This window comes from Pseudopodoces humilis, chromosome 3 (assembly GCF_049639895.1).
Source record: "Pseudopodoces humilis isolate 2021_Gansu_Grassland_sample_001 chromosome 3, ASM4963989v1, whole genome shotgun sequence".
In the NCBI taxonomy this organism is placed as follows: domain Eukaryota; kingdom Metazoa; phylum Chordata; class Aves; order Passeriformes; family Paridae; genus Pseudopodoces; species Pseudopodoces humilis.
In genome coordinates, this window is record NC_142202.1 from 104,881,522 (window position 1) to 104,907,195 (window position 25,674).

At 43.1% G+C, this 25,674-nt stretch overlaps 1 protein-coding gene across 1 annotated transcript in view; it reads right to left on the reverse strand.

Moving 5' to 3' along the window:
• Positions 1 to 418: 418 nt before the first annotated feature.
• Positions 419 to 25,674, reverse strand: part of HS1BP3 (HCLS1 binding protein 3) — a 55,581-nt gene continuing 30,325 nt past the window's right edge. Inside the window, exons 5-7 of the mRNA XM_005521834.3 lie at positions 11,941 to 12,092; positions 11,182 to 11,317; positions 419 to 2,113 (exon numbers count right to left, since the gene is read on the reverse strand). Coding sequence (XP_005521891.1) covers positions 1,894 to 2,113; positions 11,182 to 11,317; positions 11,941 to 12,092 — 508 coding nt within the window. The 3' untranslated portion in view covers positions 419 to 1,893. The remainder of the gene's footprint in view (positions 2,114 to 11,181; positions 11,318 to 11,940; positions 12,093 to 25,674) is intronic.

Genomic DNA, 25,674 nt, shown 5'->3' on the forward strand with positions numbered 1-25,674 from the left:
GAGAAGATGCCCCCTGAGCCCTCAGTTAAATACAGTGGCTGTTCATGACAGCAGGGAGTGCAACAGGAAGTGCCCTGAATTATTTCTTCCTGCCTGCTATTCCCTGCCTGTTCTTGGGCATGGCATTTATTTTCTCCTCACTGCTTTTATTCACCTTTTTATTCGTAATTGCACCAGGACACTGGAGGGACAGACAGGACCAGGTAGTACCTTTGGTTCTGCCTTTAGCTGCTCTCAAAGGAAATATGAGCACAGCTACATTTTTGGTTTCATAGTTATTTACACTTTAATAACACATAGCACTCCTCCTCAGCTGAAATGAATCGATTCTTTGCTGCTATGTACAACCTAGAGAACAACAGCAACAACACCTGCAGGTTAGCAAAATGTTTTATTATAGTAAAACATACCACACACAGAGGAGAACCAATGGTTATATTTTATCTGTCCCATCAAAGCAAAATACCTTCATAGTATTTTCCACTGGCTTAAAAAGGAAATGCTAATAGAAATAATTTCATTATTAAAAATATATAATGCTTTATATTTATTTTGTTCTATATTAGCAAGGCAAATACTGGGATGATAATATGGCTTAAATATATTAAAATTTTGCCTCTGGGGAGCTTGTCTTCATCTCTAGCTAGACCACACATGGAATGAGTTCAGGAATCTCTGCATGACAGCAGGTATCAACCCACATTAGATGTAAATTTGGTATCTTCAACCAGTGTGCCTGAGTTCAGCAAGAAAAGGGAAATTCTTGGATACCTATTCTACAAAGCTTTTCTCTTCCTGCATATTAAAATTTCTTCATTATATTTTCTTCCTATTTTTTTCCTCTAGATAATGCCATGTTTGTCTTCCCTTGTTTTAACCATCACATGGTAAAGAACAGACCACCATCTTATCACACAAACTCATTTTAGTTTAGTGGAATTGATCACAATGGCTGGTCCTTAAAAATTCTGGAAGAAGTGAAGAAATAGGAGAGAAAGAGTGACTCCAGAGAGCAATTCAGATTTCCTCCATTAACACACCTGCACTGAATGACCTCCTGGAAAAATCTCTCTCTCTCCACTAACTACAGTGGGAGTCCAGGAAGACTTGGCTGGAAAAAAATTAGCCCTTGTGAATCTGGAGTTCACAGGAGTCCTACAACACCCGAACCTCCTACACACTGCAACCTCCATCTGTGTCTGGAGAGTGTTCTTAGCCACCCTCAGTCATCTGCTATTCTTCCCAGGAATCAGAGATGCATAGTGTGGTCTTTGCAGGCCTAAAGTTCTCTTACAAGTTGGCATTTGTGCAGCAATTAAGGCAGCAGATTGTCAGGCTTAGCTGGGATTTCAGTGCTCCATGGAAAGACAGAGGAACTGTTAACTATATTTAGCAGTTCCTGTTAAAAATTACCAAAGTATCAGTCAGGGAGGAAAAGGCTGCTACAAAAATGCACTGGATAAAAGGAAAATAGCCTTTCCACTGAGCTGAAAAACATCTAAAAATGACAGGAACAGCATCCTATCATGCCTCAGACCATTTGTTGGACATTATTCACAGCTGCCATGTGTACAACATCTTCACCATTTTCAATCAACTGGCCAAAACTGTACAATGTTGATACTAAAATAGCAGTAGACAATCTGTAGTGCTACATCCTTGTCCACATTCCCTGTAAAACCCTGAAAATCTAAGGCAATATTAAATCACAGCTGCACTGTCTGGAAAACGTCATGGGGAGGTTCTGCTGCTCAAACTTGCTGCTCTCTGTATCCTGGTACACAAACAAGCACTTTGACAGTAGAAACACCTGGTTAATTCTTGCTGCTTTCACTTGAGCTCACTGGAAGGTGGAGCCAAGGAGGCATCCTCACGTTTTAAAAATACATATGATCAAAAAAGACTGGTATCCTGGTTGTTGATAGATTCATTTTCCTGGATATACTGGAGAATGTCCACTTCATTCATCGTCTGAATTCTGTTTTCCTTCTGCTTTGCCAGTGAAGGTGAATTAGTGCTCCTGGGGGCAACTGCTGGCTTCTGAGGTTTTGGTGGGACCTTAGGTTTTGGTTTGGAGGTAACCTCCAAGAGTTTCTCAAAATCATCTTCAACTCTGGAATGAAAAGAAAACATCAATAACATTCTGGGAATGTCTGAATTGCTTTTTGTTTTGTAAGAAAATGCAATCTTTCAAAACAAAACTTTTTGCAGGAAAGGATCTACTCTGATAAAGTTCTTTCTTCAGAGAAGTTTCTGTAAGAACCATGTTTTTTATGATGTGGCTTTTCAGTTCACACAAGCTATACAAATTAACTTTACAGCATGTTTTCAAATGTCTAAATTGAAGGCAATTTGTGATTACCAAAACCACCAAACTTAATTTTAGTTTGGGAAACAAATGTTTTTGATTTGTGACAGGATGCTTTGCTTCTCCATAAATTTTCATGGGAAAGTAAAATTATCCACATTCGACACTGTTTCCTCTTCATTCCCATCACCCAAAATTGAGACTGAGCATCCCCACACTCAATCATGAGAAACTGTAAACACTAATGAATTAAAAAATTTCATGTTCATATTTGGTTCCAGGACACTGAAGAAGTTTTGCAGTCTGTGACCATATACAACAACTCTTTTTGGTGATAATTTGCTTCTGATTCCCACTGAAATAACCCAGAACACCTCAAACAGTTCAGGGTATTTTCTACCTGCATTGTTTGATCTCATCAGATATGCAGCAGGCTGTGCCTGCCCAACTCTGTTCCCACGTGAGCTGTTAGAAGATTTTAACAGAGCCCTTATCACAGATTATCTTGTGGCTCCAAGAACTGTGTGCTTTTGGAACATCAAAATATGGAGTAAAGAAAAAGAAAGATGCTCTCCTGCAGCTCCACTCACTGGAACAGGATATGGTACTGGAGTCTAAGGAAGATGCCTTTTTAGTTTCTTCTTCTCCATTAACCGTAGGTAGGCAGTCCCTGGCGCACAAATAAATAATTTCATGTCATGTATTTTTTGGTTCTTCCTCTCATTTGCCTTTTGTAGTTAGAATCATGGGACCATTGAATATCCTGAGCTGGAAGGGACCCATCAGTCCAACTCCTGGCCCTGTACAGGATATCCCAAGGATCACAACTTGTGCCTGAGAGCATCGTCCAAATGCTCTTTGAGCTCTGTCAGGTTTGCTGCTGTGACCACTGCCCTGAGGAGCCTCTGGTCCAGTGCCCAGCCACCCTCTGGGTGAAAGGCCTTTTCCTAATATCCAGTTTATAACTTCCTCATTTCCAGGCAATGAGGCATCTTGGGAGGTTACCCAGACCCCTGTGAAACCACTGGGATAATTTCTGTTTCCTAAATGTGACAATGATTCCTCCCTTTCTCTCTTTGTTCACCAGTTGCCTTAGGAGAGGTACTGTAAATGCCTCTACCACACAACAGTACAACTGGTGGGGCTTTCTGCAGACAGTTAGAAGTAGAGCTGACCTTTTCCATAATTTGGGAAGCAACAGATTTGGGAGGCAACTGTCCAGGATGACCAGGAACATGATCAAAGAAACAACATCTCTGAGACACTTTATTCCTCCATCCCCAGTGAATATTGTTTGAATATTAAAACCATAGGTATTTCAAGAGCTACAGCCCCCTCAAGCTAAGGAGCCCACTATTACTAAGATAAACTGCATAATTTCAAGGGTTTCTTTTTTGTGTTCACCCTCATTACAACCTGTGAAGAACTTACAACTGTACAGCTCAAATTGAGACAAACTACCAAGAACTGGCCCTGAAGTCAATCAGGATTAGCCTAAATTTTCTGGTGTACAGACGGCCAGAACTCTTTAAGGTAAAACCATTTCTGAAGTCAGACAGATCTCCTTGTGACTCCCAAAGGGAAACTAAAAAGAATCACTTTTAACCAAAGCTACTCTTGCAAAATCAGTATCATAAACACTGATATCTAAAACTAGGGAATACCTGAACCAGCTGATGGACAGAATCATTCACTACCCCAGAGTTCTGCAACTTGAACTGTACCTGTGGTACTCCAACAGGCAGACCCTCAACTTTTATCCTCTCAGTAACTGTGATTATATTCTTTTTTATTTAGGTAAGATTTCTGATTTATTTTCCATGATTACTTGTCAGTGACATACCCTACTTAACTCATAAAACACACTCAATGTATTCCTAAATTCCTCATCTACAAAGAAATCAATTACATTTAAGCCCAGGCCTTTCCTTTTGTTGACAACTCTGCTATCCAACAGGTATCACACCTGTGATCACATTGCCAAGACATGTTCTTGTTCTCTTTGCTGTGTAATAAACAAAACTTGTTAGGGCTAGTATTTCTGAAGCCTCCCTTCTTGGCATGAACAAATAGTGACTGTATCAGCATCCATGTCATAAAGTTTTGGTCTTAAATAACAGAAAACATAATAAGCAGAGGAACAATGCACAATATACATGAAGACCATATGGAGGAAGAAGGATTTTGAACTAGATGCACTACCCAGAAAGGGCAGCAGCAAATCCAGCTCACTAACCTGATAGGATGGTGCAACTTCCTGAATTCTCTACTCCCGTGCTAATCACAGCAATAAAACCACTCGAGCACAACCAAAAAATACCCCCAAAAGATCCAGTCCAGTAGGCTGTGGGGGTCTTTAGGGGGTGGGGGTTTGGTGTTCTGTTTTTAAGACAAAGATTCTGCAGAAGAAAGTCTGGAAGAGGATTATGTAATTTCCTTTTTCTGTCCTGGATTTTTTCAAGGCCTTGGTTAGACAGAAGCCTCTTAGAGAGAACACAGCAGATAATTCGTGGTCTTTCTCTCAAAACCTGCTTTTCAGTGCTGCAGTGCTAGACAAGCTGTTTGATCCACTGCTGTTTGATCATATAAGATACAACTGTCTTTGCAAAACTAAAGAGGTAAAATGCAAAATGCCTCAGGCAGAGATAGAAACAAGGACTTCTATTTCTTGAAAGCAAATGAATTGTTACAGTGCATAACTACCACCACATTTAACTCCGGGACAGGAGGAAGAAGAAAAAAATCAAGGAACTATTCTGAAACAAGATTAAAGGAAGAACCTTCCCTCCCCATCTTTTTATAGACAATCAGGCAGAGAATCCATGTAATTAATCATTCTTTAATTAGTCTCTTTCTGTAAAAGAAAAGCAGTGTCATATTGTTTAAAATTCCTGCCATATTGTTGTGCTGATTCACAGACTCTACTGGTGGAAATTCTCTCTGACACAGAAAGCAATCAAAGCCCTTACTGGAGAAAGGCTGTCACAAAGCCCTTCATGACTGCTGGCATGTGGACTTCCAGACAGTAAATGAGTTCTGACTTGGAGACAGATGCAGCTGCCACAAGAACATCAACATTTTAAATGCCATTTCTCTGGACTTTGTCCCTTCTCTCTAGACCAGATCTATGAGACAAGAATGACTGTCTGCATGTACAGCATGATGGGGACAGTGACCTCTGCTTGCTGGGAATGCTTTAATGAGGAGAATCTGTAATGAAAGCAAGAGACAAAGACTCCCATAATTTGCTAAAGTATCTGAAAGGCTCATGCTTGAAACTCAGTTGTGCAACTAACTGCAGTTCTTGCAGAACAGACTTTCATCTTTTGCTATCTTATTATCTTTATTTTGTCTGGTGTTAATTCCAAGTGCAAGAGATACCTTAGTGAAGCCTTGGGGAGTGCTGTAACATCACATCTACAACTTAGGAAAAGACTTGTGCCCAAAAATAGGCAGGAGACTTCAAAGTATCTGTTGCCCACCACATTTACTGTGGTCAGGAGAGCCTACCAGCAAGGTGCAGAGAAAGACACAGGCTGGAGTTAACCCCAGGAATGCCAACCACTGGGGGCCATGAAGGAGGTCTCTCTCCTGCTGCTTCAGCTTTCCTCTGCAATCTATTACAGGTAAATTCCCAGTGGTATTTTAACCAGGGCCAGGAAATACGTCTGGACACTGGAATGTGACAGTCTGTATTGTTTAAATGCTACAAGAACCACTGGCATGACTGTGGTCTGGGAGGGATTAACCCTCCAAAAAACTCTCTGGCACAACGCAAAGGTGGTGTGGGACAGGGACCATTCCCTGGAGGCAGCTGCACACAGTCCCCTTGCTGTGCAGCTGCAGAGTCCAACAGCATGGATACAGCCCAGTGGTGCAGCTGGGCCAAGTGCCAGAGAACAGGCTCAGTGCAGGTAAGTCCCACAAGAAGCCCTCTGAAGAAATCAGCCTGCTGGTTACATCACTCACCTAGGAAATGAGAAAAGTCAATTTTTCCAGTCTGAAAAAATTCAAACCTCTCTTTCTGTCCTCTCTAGAAAGTTCCTCAATCACCAGCCAAAGGCACAGCTGTGGCAGGGAGAGCAGGCAGCTTTTCCCCTTGAGCTGATGATGTCTCTCAAAAATGTAAACAACCTGGTGTGAGATGATTGAAGTCTGGTGGGTCTCAAGCCCAGCAAAAGCATCTCTTGCTACACTAGGACACCACACCACCTCTGTGCATTATTCTACACAACCTGTACATGTTCCTAGGGATGAAGCAAGGATTAATGTTTCCGGTCTACCAAAAAACCTATTGTTTTGTTGGCAAGTTTACTTTATAGCTTTTCTAATGTTTGTAAGTAGTATCCCAATACATCACATGAATAAAATAAATAAACTCTTGAAAACCATCACAGAAGAATTTGCTTTTCTGTAACCTACTGCAGCCAAATCAAGGACCTTTCCACACAGTTCCATCATAGCAAACAAGAGAAACTGACCTAGAGTCGTCAGAAAATTTCTGACTCAGTTTTTACAACCTTCTGTTCCAGCTGTACATTGTCTAAATAACCCTCTCCCCAAAGGATCTACATACAAAGCCTCTGAAGCTTCTTTTTTTTTGTTTTCCAACTATAGTGCTGTCATACTCTCAGGACAGTGAGCATTGGTGCTGGAGATGCTGCTCCACAGGACTCCTGAAGAGTTTGAAGATGTATTACTCTCTGAATTCAGCATCTGCTAATGCCTACTGAAAGAAGAACACACAAACTTTTTCTGCTTCAAGGGTGGCAACAGTTCCTTGGCAAACTTGAAGCCAACAAACCTGCTCAAGAAGCTCTATGGACTGAATGGCATCTGGAGGGCACTTTCACAAATAGCCTCAGCCTTAAAAAGTACAATGCTCCTGGAAAGGGTTATCAGTGTAATCTTAAGAAGAAGCAGACCAGATCTGCCATCACAGGGCAGTAGAACTGGGATCCTGCTGCTGACACTTTTTTCCAGTACTGGAAAAAGACAAATGTTGTGCTGACAGCTGCTTCCTTCCATCTCAGCTCCCTATTCATTCTCAAAGGTGAAGCTAATTAAATCTCTCCTAAAAGGCTGCTCAGACAGCTGTGATAATTATTTCAGGCTAGGATGTGTGATAATTCATGTAATTCTGTGGGCACACAGAGCTGCTGCAACATTCACAGGATCAATTCCAGCATTGGTTTTCCACAAAAACCTGATCCATCACACCAGGCAGGCACGATTGAGATTAATGAGGCAAAAGAGTGCATGCCTGCAGGGCTATGGTCTCACTGGCATCATGGAGACATGGTGGGATGGGTCCTGGGACTGGAGAGTTGGAATGGAAGGACACAGGCTCTTCAGGAAGGAGACAGGCAGGGGACGTGAGGAGGGACTGTCACCCTCTCTGCCAGTGACCAGCTGGAGTGCATAGAGCTCAGCCATGAGCCTCAGATGAGGAGCCATCCAATAACTCAGGGGTCAGGATTAAAGGGAAGGCAGGGACAGGTGACATTATAGTGGGGGTTTGCTACAGCCACCTGAGCAGGAAGAGTGAGTGGATGGGGTACTCTACAGACAGGAGCAGCTTCACATTCACAAACCTTGGTCCTCACAGAGGACTTTGACCACCCCAATATCTGTTGGAAGGACAACCTGCAGGGCTTAAGCAATTCAGGAGGTCCCTCTAATGCACTGAGGCAAATTTACTTCTCCAAGTAACAAAGGAGCTAACCTCGCTCTAACCAATGAGGAAGGGCTGGAGGAGAATGTGAAGCTCAAGGGCAGCTGGGCTGCAGTGACCATGAAATGGAGTTTGAGTTTCTCAGGACAGTGAAGAGGGTGCTCAGCAAACTCAGTACCCTGGATTTCAGGAGAGCAGACTTTGGCCTCTTCAGGAATCTGCTTTGTAGAGACACATGAGATAAAGCCCATGAAGTTTCCCATTGCACTTTCAAAGCAATTGGTTCTTCTCAACACTCCGCACTTGTTAATGCAAAGTTGGTGATTTTATTTAAAACAGTACTTTTCATTTCATACGAGCAAGTATCCACAGACAGCACAGTCCTCAGTTTGCAATGAGAATGTTTATCAGATCCTCTCTTCCCTCATGTTGTGACAAGCACGGCCCACACACATTTTGCAGACTCATTTGTCTCCTTAACAGCCTCTGCCTCATGAGTTACAGCCACTGCTGAGGAGTCACTGCTGTGCTGACACTGCTGTGCTGCTACAGCCATTCTGGGACCATAAAGATCACAAAGGATTTGGCTGCTCCTGTGTTCTGCTCTAAATATTATCTTCTTCCCATCCCCCTTTGGAGGAAGGTTCTGCCCTCCTCTGCCTTAGGCAGCTCTCTTCTAACTCTGTCCGTGAGTCACAGTGAGTCAGACACTTCTCAGATCTACCACACACACGTGAGCAGGCCCTGAGGTACATGTGAATGTTCACTACATCAGTGAAGAGCTCCCACATCTGCATTATTCAGCTACTCCACTGGAGTGCAGTGAACATATCCAATTTCTGGACCTACCAGGGACAGGCTGGTGCATCATAGCTCAGGACAGTCCTAGATCTTAACAAAATGTGTCCAGGTAAACCTTCGGTATGATATAACTGACTAAGAGACTAAGATGTTTCCATTTCTAGTAGCATATCCAGCTCTAGCCTGCTAAAGGAATAGGTTGTCACAGCTACTCTGATCTGAGGGCTGTGGAGAGATTTCTTCCATCCCTTTTGGGAAAGGAGAGAAATTGTCAAAACATACAGGGCAAAGGCAAGACTTATTTCTTATGTTTCAAAATAAGCTCAAGCTCCTGTGCCAGGGAGATTGCAGAGTGCAGCTTATGTTGAACATTTTCTCACCACAAAGGGTCACTGCCTGGAAAAGAAGCTGTGGTACTGCCCTACACCACTTTGGTGGGAAGGGAAGGTGAGAGAGGATTCAAATGCTGCCTCTACATTTATGAGACCTGACTGTTCTGCTGAGGCTTCCAGCTGAACAGAAAACAAAGCGCATTTTGCCCTACCACTGGAGAAAGTTCAGCTGTGGGGTTTCAGGTAACTGCAGTGAATTTGCATAGAGAAGAGGTGAAGTGTTACATTAGGTTAAAACAGCACTGCCACTCCTCCCCTCTTGGACAGCAGCTTCTTCTTCACCCTCAACTGCCTTGCACTGAGCTCACCAGCCCTCTATGATGTGCAGATAACACCATGAACTGGGTTTACCAGGGCTATTTCAGAGGGTGTTAGGTGACCTGGAACAGGCTAACAGATCCTGACCTAACTGCCTGTACCTCTTGCACAGCCAGGAATTGCCTCTGGATTTCCATAGCAACTTTCCCATTGGACCACTGGAATGATTTTCTGCTTCATTACATGTATTCATTTCCAACTGGATCTTGACAACTTAGCAACTATTGGAAACACTGCAACAAATCAGGAATAAACAAAAACTACTGGAATTTAAAATAAATTAAATCTTTTCCCATGGGTTCCCATAACCATCTGGGTGTGCTGCTGTTGTTGATAATCCCAAACTGGTCTGAAAGCATGGTCTATTGGTCTCAGAGCAGACTTCAGAGACCTTTCTTTGAACATAAATAATCCAAAAGACATGAACACGACAGATGGAGAAGTTCTCTCTAGTGGATAAGAATGCAAGGAGTGCACTGGAACAGGCCCTTCTCCTCTAGTCATATGAACACTCTGGGTGAAGTGCTGTATGGTAAGATCACTAGCAGACAAGAAAACATTGCAAGCACACGTGTGTTTGCTCCCAGTGTACCACAGCATGCAATCAGGTCATGTCCTGCCCCATCAGCTTCTATAAACATCAGGTGGGTCATGTCAGGGTGTAATGCAAGATGGCACCCAGCACAATTTAACTCTTATTTAAAGTAAGTCATTAGTAAGGTATTCCTGCTGAGATAGCCAGCACTCTTCCATGCATAGAAAGCCAACATCTGCAAAATACCTGCTTCAGAAGTCTGAAACCACACACAGAGTGCCTCTCCTGGGTTTAGTACCTGCTGTGGAAATCATACATCCTAACAGGAGCTGGGTGACACAAATTAGCACTGGAAGCAGGCTGGTCTCATCATTCAGATGCCAGCTTGAGACCCAGAAGGAATGAATTTGACTCATTAATGCAGCACAGATTCCCTGTGTCTCTCCAAGCACTGGTTCCCTGCTTGATCTCTTGAGGATTATCAGTGCAGGCAAACCAGCCCTGTGAGAGAGATGTCAGGGATAAACACATTATGTGCTGATGTGTTCCAGTGCTACACTACCAAGGGAGAAGAAATGTATTATACCCTCCTGCAACTCTGAGCTCCAGCCCTCCTTCCCACTAGATTAAAAATTAAATACAGGATGATAAAGAGTCCTTTACTGCTGTGGAGATATGCACAGGATCCCTCCTGGAAGCATGGACAGAAGCCTGTGAGCCATCAGCATGAAAATCATTCTTCCTGTGGCAAGATCCCCTGATTTCAGGACCCTGAAGCTGAACTGCTTTTTACCTCTGGGCTTTGCTCCCCACTTTTCACAATGGAAGTCAGGTTCCCTGTGGATTGTTTGCAGAAAGCAGAAGTGTCATGTTAGAAAACAAGAACAAGATAGCACACCTTGGGCCTTCCAAGGCTCATCCTTTGGAGTCACAGAACAAGTCCTTGCACCCCAAAGGGCCTTCCTAACTTCCTTTTTGATGTGTTTGATATCCAAGCTCCATGACACACATCTTTCACTTTACTTGTCAATACAAGTAATGATTCACAGTTTGCTTTCTGAGTATTTAAGCTTTGTCCCTAAATTCATCTCTTTCAAGATTAAGTAACATCTCAGACCACCTTCATCCCGTATGACAGGTTTGAGATGAGTACCTCAGCAGTTCCTCAGTGTCCTCCTCAGGATCCCTGCTCAGCACATCCTTGCTGTGCTCACAGGCAGCTGGCAGCAGCAGTGAGTCGCCCAGTCTCACCACTCCACCGAGGTCTGGGTCTTCAAATAACTTCAGATCTAGAAAGGGGAATCAGAAGCTGCTGTATTTAAATCATGCTATGTAACACAACAGCTGCACCAACACCAACTAGTAAAACTGGCTAGCTGGGTTGAAAAAACAGATCATGTACACAATTATTTTTTTCCCAAAGACCTCCAGTCCACAAAGTGCACATACTCTGCACTCTAAGGACTTGGTAAATCTGCTTTTTCCTAGCACTCAAAAGTAGGTCACATTAGTCTTGTTAGTGTGGCCTGAGTGACTGTGGGACAGCCAGCTCCCACAGAACTTAATATCCCAGTTCAAAATGTTTACAGAGAACAGCTATGGGGGCTACAGGTTTCATTTGTTCTTTATGAATGATTCTAAATGTTTCTGCTAAACTGAAAATTTGCCTTAACATTTCCAGGTCATTATTCAGCCTGTATACTATGCATCACTGTAATTTAAAGGTCCAGTTATATTATATTATATTATATTATATTATATTATATTATATTATATTATATTATATTATATTATATTATATTATATTATATTATATTATATTATAGTATATATCATATCATATCATATCATATCACAAATTATTGTTTTAGATAAAACAATCTGTGTATATACAAATATAGAACAGATTTACTCTCTTTCATCTTTCTTCTGAGACCAATTGCTGAGAAATCTTTTTCTGGGCCAAAGAGTCCTTCATTTGAATCCACCTCCTCTTCAAAAATGGTTAATTTGGGCTTCTCTTCCTTGGCTGGAGAAGCAGGTACCTTCTTTGCTTTTTTAGTTCTAAAAGGTAAGAGAAAATAAAGTTAGCTGCAACTCTTCATTTAACAAGCAAGATTTATGGCTAGAAAGTCTCATAAGCTGAAAATAGATGGTGGGAGGCTAGGAAAGGTTTATACAAAGATAGACAGGCATCTGTTAATTGCTAGCAGGAATAGGATACTGAGCTGGAGGGACTGTTGGTCTGGCATTTCCTAGCTGGACCCATGTTTTGTATTCTTAATATTTGTCAAGCACCACAATGGGAATGGGAAAAGCAGCACTAACAATACTGTACTGTGCAACTACTCAGAAACACTTAAGCAGTTTTACTCCTCCCACACAAAAAGCTTAAAATAAAATCAGTTGCAGCAACACTGTTTGAGACAGACAGAAAAGGATGGCTTGAAATACAGAGTGCAAGTTGATCTACTGCACTGATCCCTTTGGCTCCATTTCCTGCTGCTGTTAATGGTTGCTTCATACTCCTTCCATAGAGGCATTAGACACTCCCTTCATTTGCACATGGCTTAAACAAAGAGAGTTGTCTCCCCTTCGCAGGGCAGAGTGAGAACTCCTGCTGTCATACCCAGGACTCACATTCCACCAGGTGAAGCTACAAGGCAGCTCTCACAATAAGGCTTGGTCACATAACCTTGAGTTATGAGGCAAACCAGATGGCACAGAAAAGGAAATTTGGAGGACAAAAACCTTTGGGTGAAAAGTCCAATTCAAACTAGGCGGAAAGAAAAGCAGTCCCTAGGAGAGCAAGTCCTTCCAAAGTAATTGCCGTATTTTAGAGATCTTTACTCTCAGCAGCCCTGGCCCAGCAACTTCCAAGGTAGCCCTCTGAGTGCCTCTTCCAATAGAAGATCTGATCTTCTCCTCTGCAGAGAGCAGGTCAGGTTTCAGCCTAGAGCAAACCCAATTATCAGCACTTAACATGCCATAGTCATCAAAAACTAAGAACAAGGTCAAAAGATTACGCACACATTCCAACTACATTAAAGAGTCTTGTAAAATCCTCTTCCAATTACAGCTGCACACAAAAGAGGAGTTCAGTTACTTCCAGTTATTTTCGCAAGTTTATTATCAACAAACTGCAACTCACCGATGGTATTACCTTGCTACCACCATTTGTGGCAAATGCAGCCTAAAAGCAAGCCCCATTCAGAGCTTAAATATTGCTTCATTTGGAAATATACCCTATTTGATACTCTAAAGGTATCTGCAGGTGTCAGCAAGTATTATTTATGACAAAATCCTTCATTTTAAAGCAGAAGAAAGTTTAATGAATTTCTTTTTTTGCATTCATATTCATTAGGGATATGCCTTGAGTAACTTCTGAATTTGAGCTACTTATGAAAGCGCAGCTCCAAGGAACTGCTTCAAACTGAAACATCTGTAGAAGACCCTTCTTCCAAAACCTGTCAAAATCTGAGGTTATAATACATACAGGCAGCTTTCACCCAGGAGACCTACATAAACTCAAATGCATTGCTTTATTAACTGTATTAAGGGATCTATCACTCAAATGAGCCTAAGTATTAAAGGAAAAGGTAAAACAAACAACAACAAAACCAGAGGAACAGTAGGACTGAGTCTTTCAGTGCTGAGAAACTGATTAAAAAAATTAGTAAACACAAATATCTACTAGGGAAGAAGCAATCTTTATTTGTATAATTCACGCCTCACAAAGTATTCTTTGAGAGGTGAATGCCAATATACATGAGGATTTGCCAACCTACAGACTGCCAAAAGTCTTTGTCAAGATCCCCTGTCCATTTAGAGAATTACAAGAGTTCTCCTGATGCATAAGAGCCCATCATGGCACAGGTAATTATATACATGAGCCAGTATATTGTCAAGCAACAGATCTCCACCCCAGAGAAATTAGCAAGGAATTTACTGTTAGTTAGCTCAAGTATTTGTAGTAAACAGTACCAGTATGGTGGGAAACATCAAAGAAAGGAAGAGAATCACAGTGTCATAAAGAACAGCATGTAAAACAGAAATAATGGAACTGAAAAGTCCTGGTAACAACCTTCTATGTAGCCTGGCCACCAAACCAGCCCACTGACACACTCTGTTGGCCTGGGGACTCCACTGGCAGCTACAGGGCATGGGGCCAGACCCACTGGGCTTGACTGGTACTGGTAGGAACAGCGGGAAGTTGTTTTTCTGCCTTCAAGTTGTTTCCCCTCACTACCCTTCTAAGGAAGACACTGCTGGACTGCCAAGTAATTCCAGTATATCCATATAGGGACACTGCTGAGGTCAGTCCCTGTGTGGGAAACAGGATTCCCACAGTTCTGTATTTAGCTGTGCCAGTCCAGACTGTACTGCTGAGAAGAGGTTAATGGATGAGAAGGGGGGTGTGAGACGTTTCAGAGACAGGTCTGCAGCTGGCCTGAGTGTGCATCTGCCTGCCCACCCATCCCCTCTCTGTATATTGGTGCTACCTCCCCACAAGCAGGGCCCAGGGACTCTGCTGGAGCTGAGCTGATTGTGAAGCCCCAAGCTGGCAGGCATGCAGAGGAGAAGCTGCAAGGACAGCTAGTTCGATGATCATGATGTACCAGGGTGCAGTAAACTTGTGCAGGAATGTAGACTATTTGGGGAAGACAGAAATGAAGGAACATTAAGTGTTCCCTGCACTTCATTAGCACCTTCTTCATACATCATGTTCACAACCTTGGCATCTGACATTTTGAAACTACCAGCATCAGGCTGGCAGAAGATGACCTGTATTATTGCTATTTCTTCATTTATGAAACAAGTGAGCTTTTGGAACATCACTCTAGTGGCTTTTAAAACCTTAACAAAAACCAAACCAGCCCTAAAGATGATGTATCCTTTATTCAACAGGAACTATTCACCCAGTTGTGGTTACTGATGCCTACACAGGATGCACTGTGAGAATAATTCAAATAACACTCCTGTCTCCTGCTCTGACTAAAAAGAAGCCTCCTAAGTGACTGTACATAAAGACTGGCCTCCTAACTGACATGGATCAAAACTGGATGATCAAAAATTAGAGTACACAAATCCACCCAGTCAGGCTGCTGGAACACTCAAAAGTCCAGCTGAGACTCTTCGATCCCACATTATCCTCAAATCATCCATGAAAATGTCAACAAAACCCTGTATGCAGACACTTTCAAACCTCTCTGTGGGCACAGTTCTCCTGTTACTGTTTTCTGACACAATGTAGGGTCACTCATCTGGCAGCCTCCAGGTCTCGCTGGCACAGCAGCAATGCACAAGAGCTTTCAGGTCAGCTGTGGAAAACAGCCACGAGGATGACTAAGACAGTCCAAAGTCAGAAGATTTCCAGACCTGTGTGTGATAGCACTGGAAACAGATCCAATGCTGCGTGATGCTGGTTTAAATCACAGTTTATCAACTGTGCTCTCTACAGAGAGGAGTTCCTGCCCCATGCTCACTGCTGGGTTAAAACAGTGAGCGTTCTTTTCCAGAGCACATGTAACCTCAGCACACAAGCAAAAGTTTTCAGATGTTATTATTCTGAAAATATGGCCATCTCTTTTTTATAGAAATAAGATTATGCTTCAGAAAAGGAATGTTACAGTAATATTAAAAAAAAAAAAAAAGCCTTATTCAGAATATACATACTCATATATTAGGTATCCATGGAATTTTACAAAGGAAGAACTCACTAATATAAATGGACATCCCAATTCCCACAAATCTATGTTCAGGCTTGAACAAAAGAGCTACAGCTAGAGTAGCAGCAATATTAGCACATCTTCTTGAAAACCACATCTGAAAAACAAAGATCCCATACACTAGTTTATGCAGAAAACAAAATGTCATCTGCTGCTTTCTTTTCACTCAACAGTGCTCATTTTCCAGAGCTGCCTGATAATAACAGACAGGACAAAAGGGGTCATTCTCAATCGCTCTGGCCAAGGGATGCCAAATAGAAATTTGAAGCCAATCAGCTCACACAGCCTCACTCCTAAGCATTAAGCCACCAGGACAAGTGCTGGCTGCAGGGATACATTACCTCACACAGCAATCTTTTTCTTGTGGACATCACGCTAATTTACAGTATTTGAAATGGCTTTGGCATGTCCCAAAGTAAGATAATGTGTAATTGATGGCATAAATCTCCAATTAGAAATCATTTGGAACAAGAGTATTCAGTTGCAAAGTTTGTCTACTGCAGCTCTGAGATTAGGTCAGCCTTGGATTATTGTTCCAGTAGAGCAACAGATGGAAAGAAAGCCTGAAGGAACAGATTTTCAAGAGTTCAGCTGCCATCCAGGGACCTGCTTTTGTGAAGAGATTTTTCTGAAGGGTTCAGAAGCAAGAGTACCTGTTCTTCCTAAACAAAAGCAAGCTGTGTTTATAATCTGTCCTCAAGTTTTCTGATGATATAATTTTCCAACGTAATTTGAAAGCAGATAAGAAGACCACAGATGGATTAGTACACAGCTCATTAGCAATAATCATAATACAGAAACATTTCCTAAAATGTTTTCAACTAAATAACTAATAAATCACTGAAGCACTCATAAGCCTGGCAAGAGAAGTAGGGTTACAGAGGAGATTGCAAAGAAGGAAAATTAACATAAAGAAAATTTCTTTATAATTTTCCTCTGATTTTTTAGACTAAACCAGAGTGTAAGACTTGCTGAAACAAGTTACAGACAACAAAAAACAAGTTTCAAGACATAATCATAACTAAATTAAACCACAGTGGTCCAGAAAGAAAGAAGCATAATAAAGCTGTCAATAATGATGTGAAAAAGCCAAAAATACTCACTAGTATTTTGGGTTTCATCTGCAAAGCAGCAAAATGGTTACTTTCAGGGTTTCTGACAACACTGAAATTTTTCTTATCCTAATACTCATGTTAATGATGAACATTTTCAGATATGCAATACCAGATAACACATACTAAGGTGTTTTGGAAAAAAACAGCCAGGCATTTTCTGCACCCTGGATGTAACTACTCAATACATTTTAGAACTCCAGGGAGGTTACAGGGGCTAAAAATAAAGCTATTTTAGAAATCAGAAAAGTTAAAAAAGCAGAACACAAGCATGGGCCATTGAGCATTGCTTTGATGCTCAGTAAAATTATAGAAGCCAAATTATCAGATATAATCAGTTAGTAATTAAAAGAGCATTTATTACCAAAATCTGCCCAGAATCATGCTATTTTTTTTTTTCATGGATGTACAGCCTTGATAAATAATGGTATCTTACCCAAAGTGTGACACAGCCATCCTGAAAATTCCTACCATTTTCTCCTAAAGCAGGTACAGGACAATGGAAGTTTCTCTCCTCCAGGTCCTTCAGTGATCTCACTGCACCATTGCAGGAACCTGCATCTCTGTAGAGATCCTGAGCCATCTCTGCCTTAACTTGGACACTCAAATGCCTCAAGCTATGGGGGATAAAACCACAACAATCTTTTGGTAGAACAAGGAGACAAGAATATTATGTCTGTGTATGAATTAGTAAAAGAGCTACAAGGCAATCATTATGATGGTAGCATCAGGGCCTGATGCATACCAGCTTTTATCATGCCATTAATTCTCTTTCTCTGTTTACATGTCTGGCAGGACTTGGTTTCAAATTGGTAAAAGGCGAGAAACATTGATTTTTGCTCTGCTTCCCTCTTCTGGTGAACCTTTTATTTTCCTTATGTCCAGCCTTTACAATTTCTGCCCCATTCCATCCTCTTCCCCCTTTTCATCCCTCCTCTTCATTTCCCCAGTTTTCTGGCCAGTATCAGACATTTTCTTGCTCCACCTCCAGAATCTGCAGGGCTGCCTTATCCTCCAGACTGACAATAAGGCCTCCTTGTCATCTTGAACACTCTTCTTCACATCATGTACCTCTTACTCTCCAGACCTCTGTTCTGGACTCTTCTTTTTCTGCTTTAACCCTAAAGATTATTATCATTGGTCAAATTATGCTTTTGAAAAAGACCACAGGCAGTAACTGAAGGAGAAACAGGAAACTTCACTGCAAAAGTGGGAAAATGCAGATGAGAAAAGGTAAGGGGAAAAAAAAAGGATAGAACTAAGCAGAGGCAACACAAGAGAAAGAGGAGAAGTTGAAGCTGATCACAAATGACAACTAGCTGTAACTATTAGCCCCTAAAAAGAAACAACATTTACAACTCCATTTTCAATCAAAGGCAAAATTCATGTCAAATCTTAAATAAATGCAAAATCTTTCTGAAGAAACAAAGCTTTATCAGGAAATACAATGAGGGAGAACAATTTGGACTTAAAAAAATTCTGCAAGACATTATCCCTTGGTTTATTTCCTTTAAAGTAAAATTCAAGCTAAAGGAGTTACTTTCAGGAATAGCTACATTTTAAGAGTTATTTCTCAGGAAGCTTTCTTTTAAACCCATAAAAATAATACTCTAAGAAAAAAAAAATCCATTCTCTTACATTAATTAATGATTGCTGCAAGTCTGTAGCTCCAAAACTAACAAATTCTTTACTAAGTACTGCGTTGCATGCCTGTAAAGTGATGTATATATGCAGTATTACTCAGCAATAAAATGTGCCACAAGAATTTAAATTTGACCACTGTAATGAAATCAACCAACATTGTCCCTTTATGAGATGTTCTTCACAAAACATCCTGAGAAGCTTCACAATCTGAGTCACCCAAGCTGAAACAGCGTGTGAAAAAATCTTGCTTGTAAGCATATTTTCTGCCACACTCTCAACAGCTTTGGGAGCAAACACTTAAAATTAAGGCCTCACAAAGAGGGAATTAAAGGTACCAAAAGTATGCAATGTCATGCTGAGAATTCTTACAAGTAGCAACTAAAAGTGACAAATGCAAATAGCAACCATTTTGGAGAAGTGATTGGTTTCTTCAACCCTGAAATGGTGAAACCTGCTCCGCTCCTGACATGAACATACTTCTGTAGCTTCTTGTTAGATCTATTTTCTGAAAAAGCACTGAACATGTGAATAGCTGATACCTCATTCTCAGATGTGTTGAGCACTCACACCTCATGGAACAGCAGAGTCACAAAATGGTTTGGGTTGGGGTGGACATTAACATCACCTATTCCAACCCCCCTGTTGTGTACAGGGACACCTATCATTAGGTTGCTCAGAGCCCCATCCAACCTGGCCCTGCTCACTTCCAGGGGTGGGGCATCCACAGCTTCTCCAGGCCAGCGTCTCACCACCTTTACCATACTTGTACCTCATCTAAACCTTTTCAGCTTAACACTGCAAATTTTAAAGCGTTGTCTCACTGCAGGCCTTGGCAACTCTTTGGTGCCTCTTTCCAACAACAGGCAGCCTGTTTGTAACTGCTACCTCTACTTACCAAAGTTTTAACTTTGGGTTATTAAATCTCTACCTCCTCACAACAGAATGCCATCCAGTTCCCTGGACTCACACTGTGCTCCTCAGGAGAAGATAATGTCCACTTTGCCACTGCCTCACCTGAATTCCCTCCCAATCACATCCTAAAGCAGAAGGGATACAAGAGCCCAGACTGCAGACACAACTCTAATTTTTCTCTGTCTGTGAACAGAAAAGCTTCAAACAGGATAGAGGATGTTTGCTTAAAAAACGTCTGGCCTCTCTAATCCCTGACGCTCCATTTAAAACTCAGTCTGAAGGGTAGCTCTCCTTTTCTTTGCCTGGTACCTGCACGGACCAACCCCCAGCCTACAGAAAACCTCTAGCAACCTGCACATGATCTTCCAGTCTAAAATTTTTTCTGACATACCTGTCACACCAAATCTAAAGAGCTTATGAAAAGCTTGAGTTTACCAAGCCAGTTACCACAGCAGTGAGCAGATTCCAGCAACAGCCAAGCAGGATTTGCATCAACTCGAGGAGGAATGATGGGGCTGAGCCAGGTTCCCCACTGCCTTCCCTCCCCCACATCTTGCTGTTCACAGAGGTCACTTTTTCCTCTTGGCTGTGCCATGGGTAAAACAAACATCTCACCACAACTCAGAGACGGCTCCACAGGAGCTACAAGAGAGAAGGACACAGTGAGACATTGTCAGGGCTAAATGACACTGCTGTTGTAGACACAGTGCTGTGCTCCGGCTGCTGCCCCTCCTGCTGCTCATGACATCAAAGCATCTTCCATAAAAAGGGAACACTGCTTTCCTGCCTACAGGTTTCTTGTGTTTTTTTTTTAATGGAGGTAAGATAAAATTGCTCTGGGTGAAATATTCCCTAGGCCATGGATATACCTATTGCATGAAGCAATTCCACTTGCGATGTTGCAGACACTGCTGGAGGTCAGACTGTAGGAACAGTCACACCAGGGAGCACGCCAGACACAATCTCTCCTTCCTAAGCAACAATCTGAGGCTCTGCAGTGGCGGCTGCCTAGGGGCTGCTTTCTGCTGAAAACAGAAAAACGGCTGACAAAATTCTGCATTTTTTATATTGGATTCCTATTTATGATCTTATTGCTAACTAGCTTGGTTTCTCAGCAGAGAAGCTTTTGCAAGATCAGTAATTCCAGGGGCTGGGCACTGAGATCAGTGTGCCAGCAGCTGGCTGTCAGGCTGGAGGGGGGTCCAGCACCACAAATCCCTTGGAGAGCACAACAGGGCTGGGCACTGAATCACTAGAACCTGCCAAGTGCCAGCAAGCCATAACACGTGACTGAAAGAAGGAGAAATGAGTAGAAAGAGAAATGAGTAGAAGGAGAAATGAGTAGTCTTCACAAGTGCTCTGGCTTATGCACACGATCCAACTCAGTTGCTGGTGTTATTTGGCAGCCATGACAATATTCCAAAATCTTAAAAAAATTCACTCCCCTCCTACTGGCAAAAAATCTCTGAGCTCAGCCCAGCCAGAGGACACTTGCTATTCCCACAGCACTCTTCAGATAGATGATCTCAGGCCTCCAGCTAGCATTTCACATCCCCAGAGGATTATGACTTGACACAAACAACATGAGCCTGTAGATCCACACAACTGACTCCCTGCAGATGCCACTCTTTGCTCCTGCTCAACCACCTGATGCTCTGCTCCTGCCCACCAGCCCCTTGAGATGGCTGCATTAAACACTGAAGATCCCTGTGCTGCAAGGGGTGCAGCAGGGAAAATGGATCAGGGAACACAGACTGTGGGTAGAAATGCTGGTAAACATCTCAGGCTCTCATACCCCGGATGACATGAGATCTCAGGCTTGTGTGAGGACAAAAAGCAACAAACATAGAGCTCCAACAGTCAAGGAGAGCTCTTTCCAGCTACTGGTCACTCACAGTGTGAGCCAGGTTTAGCTACTGGTCCCTCACCTGTGAGCTAACTTGATCCTTTGGGTGAGTTTGATGACTCACAAACCCTAAATGCATTCAAAGAACATTAAAGCTCTATGCTGTGAAGAATCTTGCACCATCTAGTAAGTTGAAGATGTGAGAAAATACCTGAGGTTTGGTAAAGGAAGATCCTTGGTTGAATACGGAGAGGGAACACAAATTGTATCACTGATCTGTGTCAGTAAGAGGGACAACTGGAAAAGTGCTGAAATTATGCTGATGAAAGCAGGGGAGTAGTGATTACAATTAATTGCACAATGTTTTGAGCTTTCACTCCCTCATGTTACAGTACCTATAGCAGTGTTGGAAGAAGAATGATCATTACAGACAGAAAACACAGACCCAGGGCACTTCAGGATTTGGATCCATAAGCAGAAATGCTATAGCAGACCTTTCACATGTCACGCAGCCAGGACAGAGAACAAACAGCACAGGGTCAGCGTGGTTGTAAACGTACAGTACATCAGATATGGTCAAAATGCTGATTTACAGGGCTGAAATCTTCTTGTAGCCAAGTCCCTTCATGCTGCCCACCCAGCTCCAGGTCTTACTCCTGTCTCTTCATTTTCCTTTGCTCTTTGAAGAGACACTGGTACCTGCTGTACTGAGTTTGCATGGCAAGGTTTTGGTAGCGGGCTGGAGCTACAGGGGTTGCTTCTGTGAGAAATTGCTGGAAGCTTCCCCTTGTCCGACAGAGCCAGTGCCAGGCAGGGACTCCTCAGTGGCAAAGGCTGAGCCACCAGCCATGGTGGTAGTGCCTCTGCGAGAGCACAGGTAAGGGGGAAAAACTATTCTGCAACTGCAGCCAGGAGAGAATGAGAATGTTTGAGAAACAGTCCTGCAGATACCCAGGGCAGTTAATGTTCCAGAGATGTTCCAGGCCCCAGAGCAGAAATTCCCCTGCTGAGGCAGCTGTGCCCCTGCAGCCCATGGAGGTCTGTGGGGGAGCAGAGATCCTCCTGCAGCCTGTGGAGGATCCCAACCTGGATCAGGGGATGCCTGAAGGAGGCTGTGACCCTGTGGAGACCCCACACTGGAGCAGGCTCCTGTGGCCCACTGACAGAGCAGACCATGCTGGAGCAGGTTTGCTGGTAGGACTTGTGACCCCAAGGGAGAAGGATGTGAGGAGTCCTCCCCCTGAGAAGGAACAGCAGAGACAACTGGTGATGAAGTGATCCCAGCCCCCATTCCCCATCCACCTGCACTGCTGGTGGGGAAGTAGAGAAAATCAGGAGCAAAGTTAAGTCCAGGAAGAAGGAAGGCATAGGGGGAAGGTATTTTATAATTCAATTTTATTTCTCATTATCCTGCTCTGATTTTACTGGTAATAAATTCAGTTCGTTTCCCCAAGTGGAGCCTGTTTTGCCTGTGACAGTCACTGGTGAATGATCTCCCCCTGTCCTTAACTCAACCCACGAATCTGTCATTGTAATTTCTCTCCCATGTACAGCTGAGGAGGGCAGTGACAGAGTGGCTTTTTGTCTTGGGGTGCAGTGCAAGATGTAACCAGAAGTATGTATTTTATTGCCATCTGTTAAAACCAGGTGGAGCAGTGTTCTTTAGCTCTTCCATGGCCCATCCCTCAGAACTCCAGGGGGATCTTCTGTTAATGGGCCATTGAGTCTCACTGCATGACTGATAAAATTACATCATCCCATTGTGAGATGCTCCACCCAGGAGGAGGAGCCAAGCATTCCTACCTGGATATAACCTGAGAATTGGAACACCACAGGCAGCCTTTCTCTACTGGATTCCCAGAGGAAAACAGGACCCATCAACACCACCACTGGGCCTTCAGAGGAAAACTACACCCTTCTACATGATCCAAAACCCTGACCAACAGGGTGTCAGGTTATATTCGGACTCTGTCAGTGGGTTTGGGTTTTTTTTGTACTACTGCATTTTTATTTTAATTTTTGTAGTAAAGAACTATTATTCCTACTCCCATATCTTTGCCAGTGAGCCCCTTGATTTCAAGATTATAAAAATTTGGAGGTGGGGGGGGTGGTTTATGTTTTTTAATTTCAAGGGAGGTTTCTGCCTTCCTTAGCAGACACCTGTCTTTTCAAACAAAGACACTTTGGAAGGATTTTGACTCTGAATTCCACAGCAGTGGTGCCATGAGCACAGGAGGCAGCACACACACCTACCCTGCTGAACAAGAGGGCTGGTGCAGGACTGTATCCATACTTTAAAACACTTGGTCTTTCCTTGCTCTCTGTGGCATTCTGGAATTTATGTTTATTCTGCATCTGTTTTTAAGTTCAAAGTGCTTGAAATGACATGAGGATTGTGCTAGAGTTCTGCAAAGTCATAGCCTGAACTGGTGCTAATGACATGCTTTGGGCACAGAACAAAGTCACGTGGGGGTGTTTGAAAGAGCAAAAGCTGGTATGATAGTGCCAGAGGACTGTACATGGAGGGAAGTTTGATGTTCATATCAACTTCCAGAAAGGGTCCTTGTGAGGGGTCCTGGTTACCAGCCCCTTCCAGGAAGAAGTGATAAGCAGAGAGCAGGAAGGAGACTCCTATCCTTTGCCATGTTGTCCATTTGACTGTAGGGCTTAAGGACACCTCAGCATCTTTCATAACATCAACCAGCAGCACACAACGGCACCATGGCAGCATCCCTCCTGTGAACAATGGTGTTGTGCTGCCAGCAGCTGGAAAAGGACTGGCAGACCAGGGAAGTTCCTCCGTGAGAGTAAGGGATACAACAGACTGGGTAACACGTCCAGCACCACCTCCCAGGGGCAACTAAACCAATGCGTACTGACAAAAAACCACACTGCTTGGATAGCCCCAAAACACCTCACAACCTTTCAGAATTCACCCTCTCTACACCTCTGCAAGTCAGGGCATGCCAGCACTGTTCTTTCACAGATCAGGAATGAAATGTGGTCCTGAAAACCAGAAGTGAGCTATCTGTAGCCTAAACAGGATGTCTTTGAAATGAAGAATTGAAACTAATTTTCCTGAGACTTTGGTGCACAGTTCTAGACCATGCACTTCCCCTTCCTGTTCCAGCATCCTGCATTGTGTGGCACTGCCCTCGTCTCTTGGCAGCCTCACTGAACAAATAAAAACAACTCCAGTGAGGTCAGGGTTTGGTATAACAGCCCCTGAGGGATGAAGTGAGGGTTAACTCTCAGGAGTCTCTTGAGAACTCATTTACTTTTTTCCATATTACAGGAACAGTTGGGGCTATGGCTCTGTCAGTCACAGCCAATAGAAGAAAGATGGATGATTCAAGAATAAGTTTCCAGGACAAGACTATTACACACAACAATAGCCTATGCTGGCAGATAACCCATCACACAGATGAAAAATGAGATGTCTGTTGCAAACAGGTCTAGATAATGTAGCAAGTTCTTGTTAGCCAAGCTGGCACAGGGTGGGGCTTTCCTCTGGCGAGTGGCAGGGTGATTAAAAGAGGGCTCTAGGGAGCACGGTGAACAGGAGCCTGGCACAGAAGTTTGCATAGCAGTTCGAACAGGCAGGTCAAGCAGGCGGGGTTGCAGGTTTCCTCCTGCTAATGGAGTTTTTACTTTGTTGTTTGCTGTGTTTTTGTTGGTGGGTTGGTTTTGGGTTTTTTTGTTAGTAATGGTTTTTACATGATCAAAAACTTCCGTTTGTAAAAGTATAGGTAGCCAAGTAGAACCCTCCCAAAAGGATGCGTCTGTCCAGACCCTTCCTGCACAGAGTATTCAAGCTTATCAGAGCTACCAGGGAGTGTTGCAGAAGAGGCCTGCCCACGGTGTGAACAGGTGAATGATCTCCTTTCGCTGGTGGCCAAGCTTAGGGAGGAAGTTGAAAGACTAAGGAGTATTAGGGAAAGTTAAAGGGAAACAGATTGGTGGAGTTCTGCCCTTCCATCCTTGAGGGAGACCCACCAGGAGTCAGAGGACCCCCATGCCTCCCACTGTCAGCAGTAGGATGCTTGGCCAATTCTTGTGGATGAAGTGGAGTGGAAATGGGTTCCTACTTGGGGAGGTAATAAAAATTTCTCCTGACCCCCACACCTACCCAGGTGCCACTTCAGAACAGGTATGAGGCCCTGGATCTACAGAGCCAGACAGAAGATGTAGAAGAAAATAATTTTCCCAGTGAGCCTCCCAATTACGCTTCATCGGTAGGACAGATCACCACCTCTGACATCAAAAAGAAAAGAAGGGTGATCGTAGTACGTGCCTCCCTTCTGAAGGGAACAGGGACCCCATATGTCAACCAGACCCATCCCACAGTGAGGTCTGCTGCCTCCCTGGAATCTGGGTACAGGATATCACTGAGAGACTTTCTG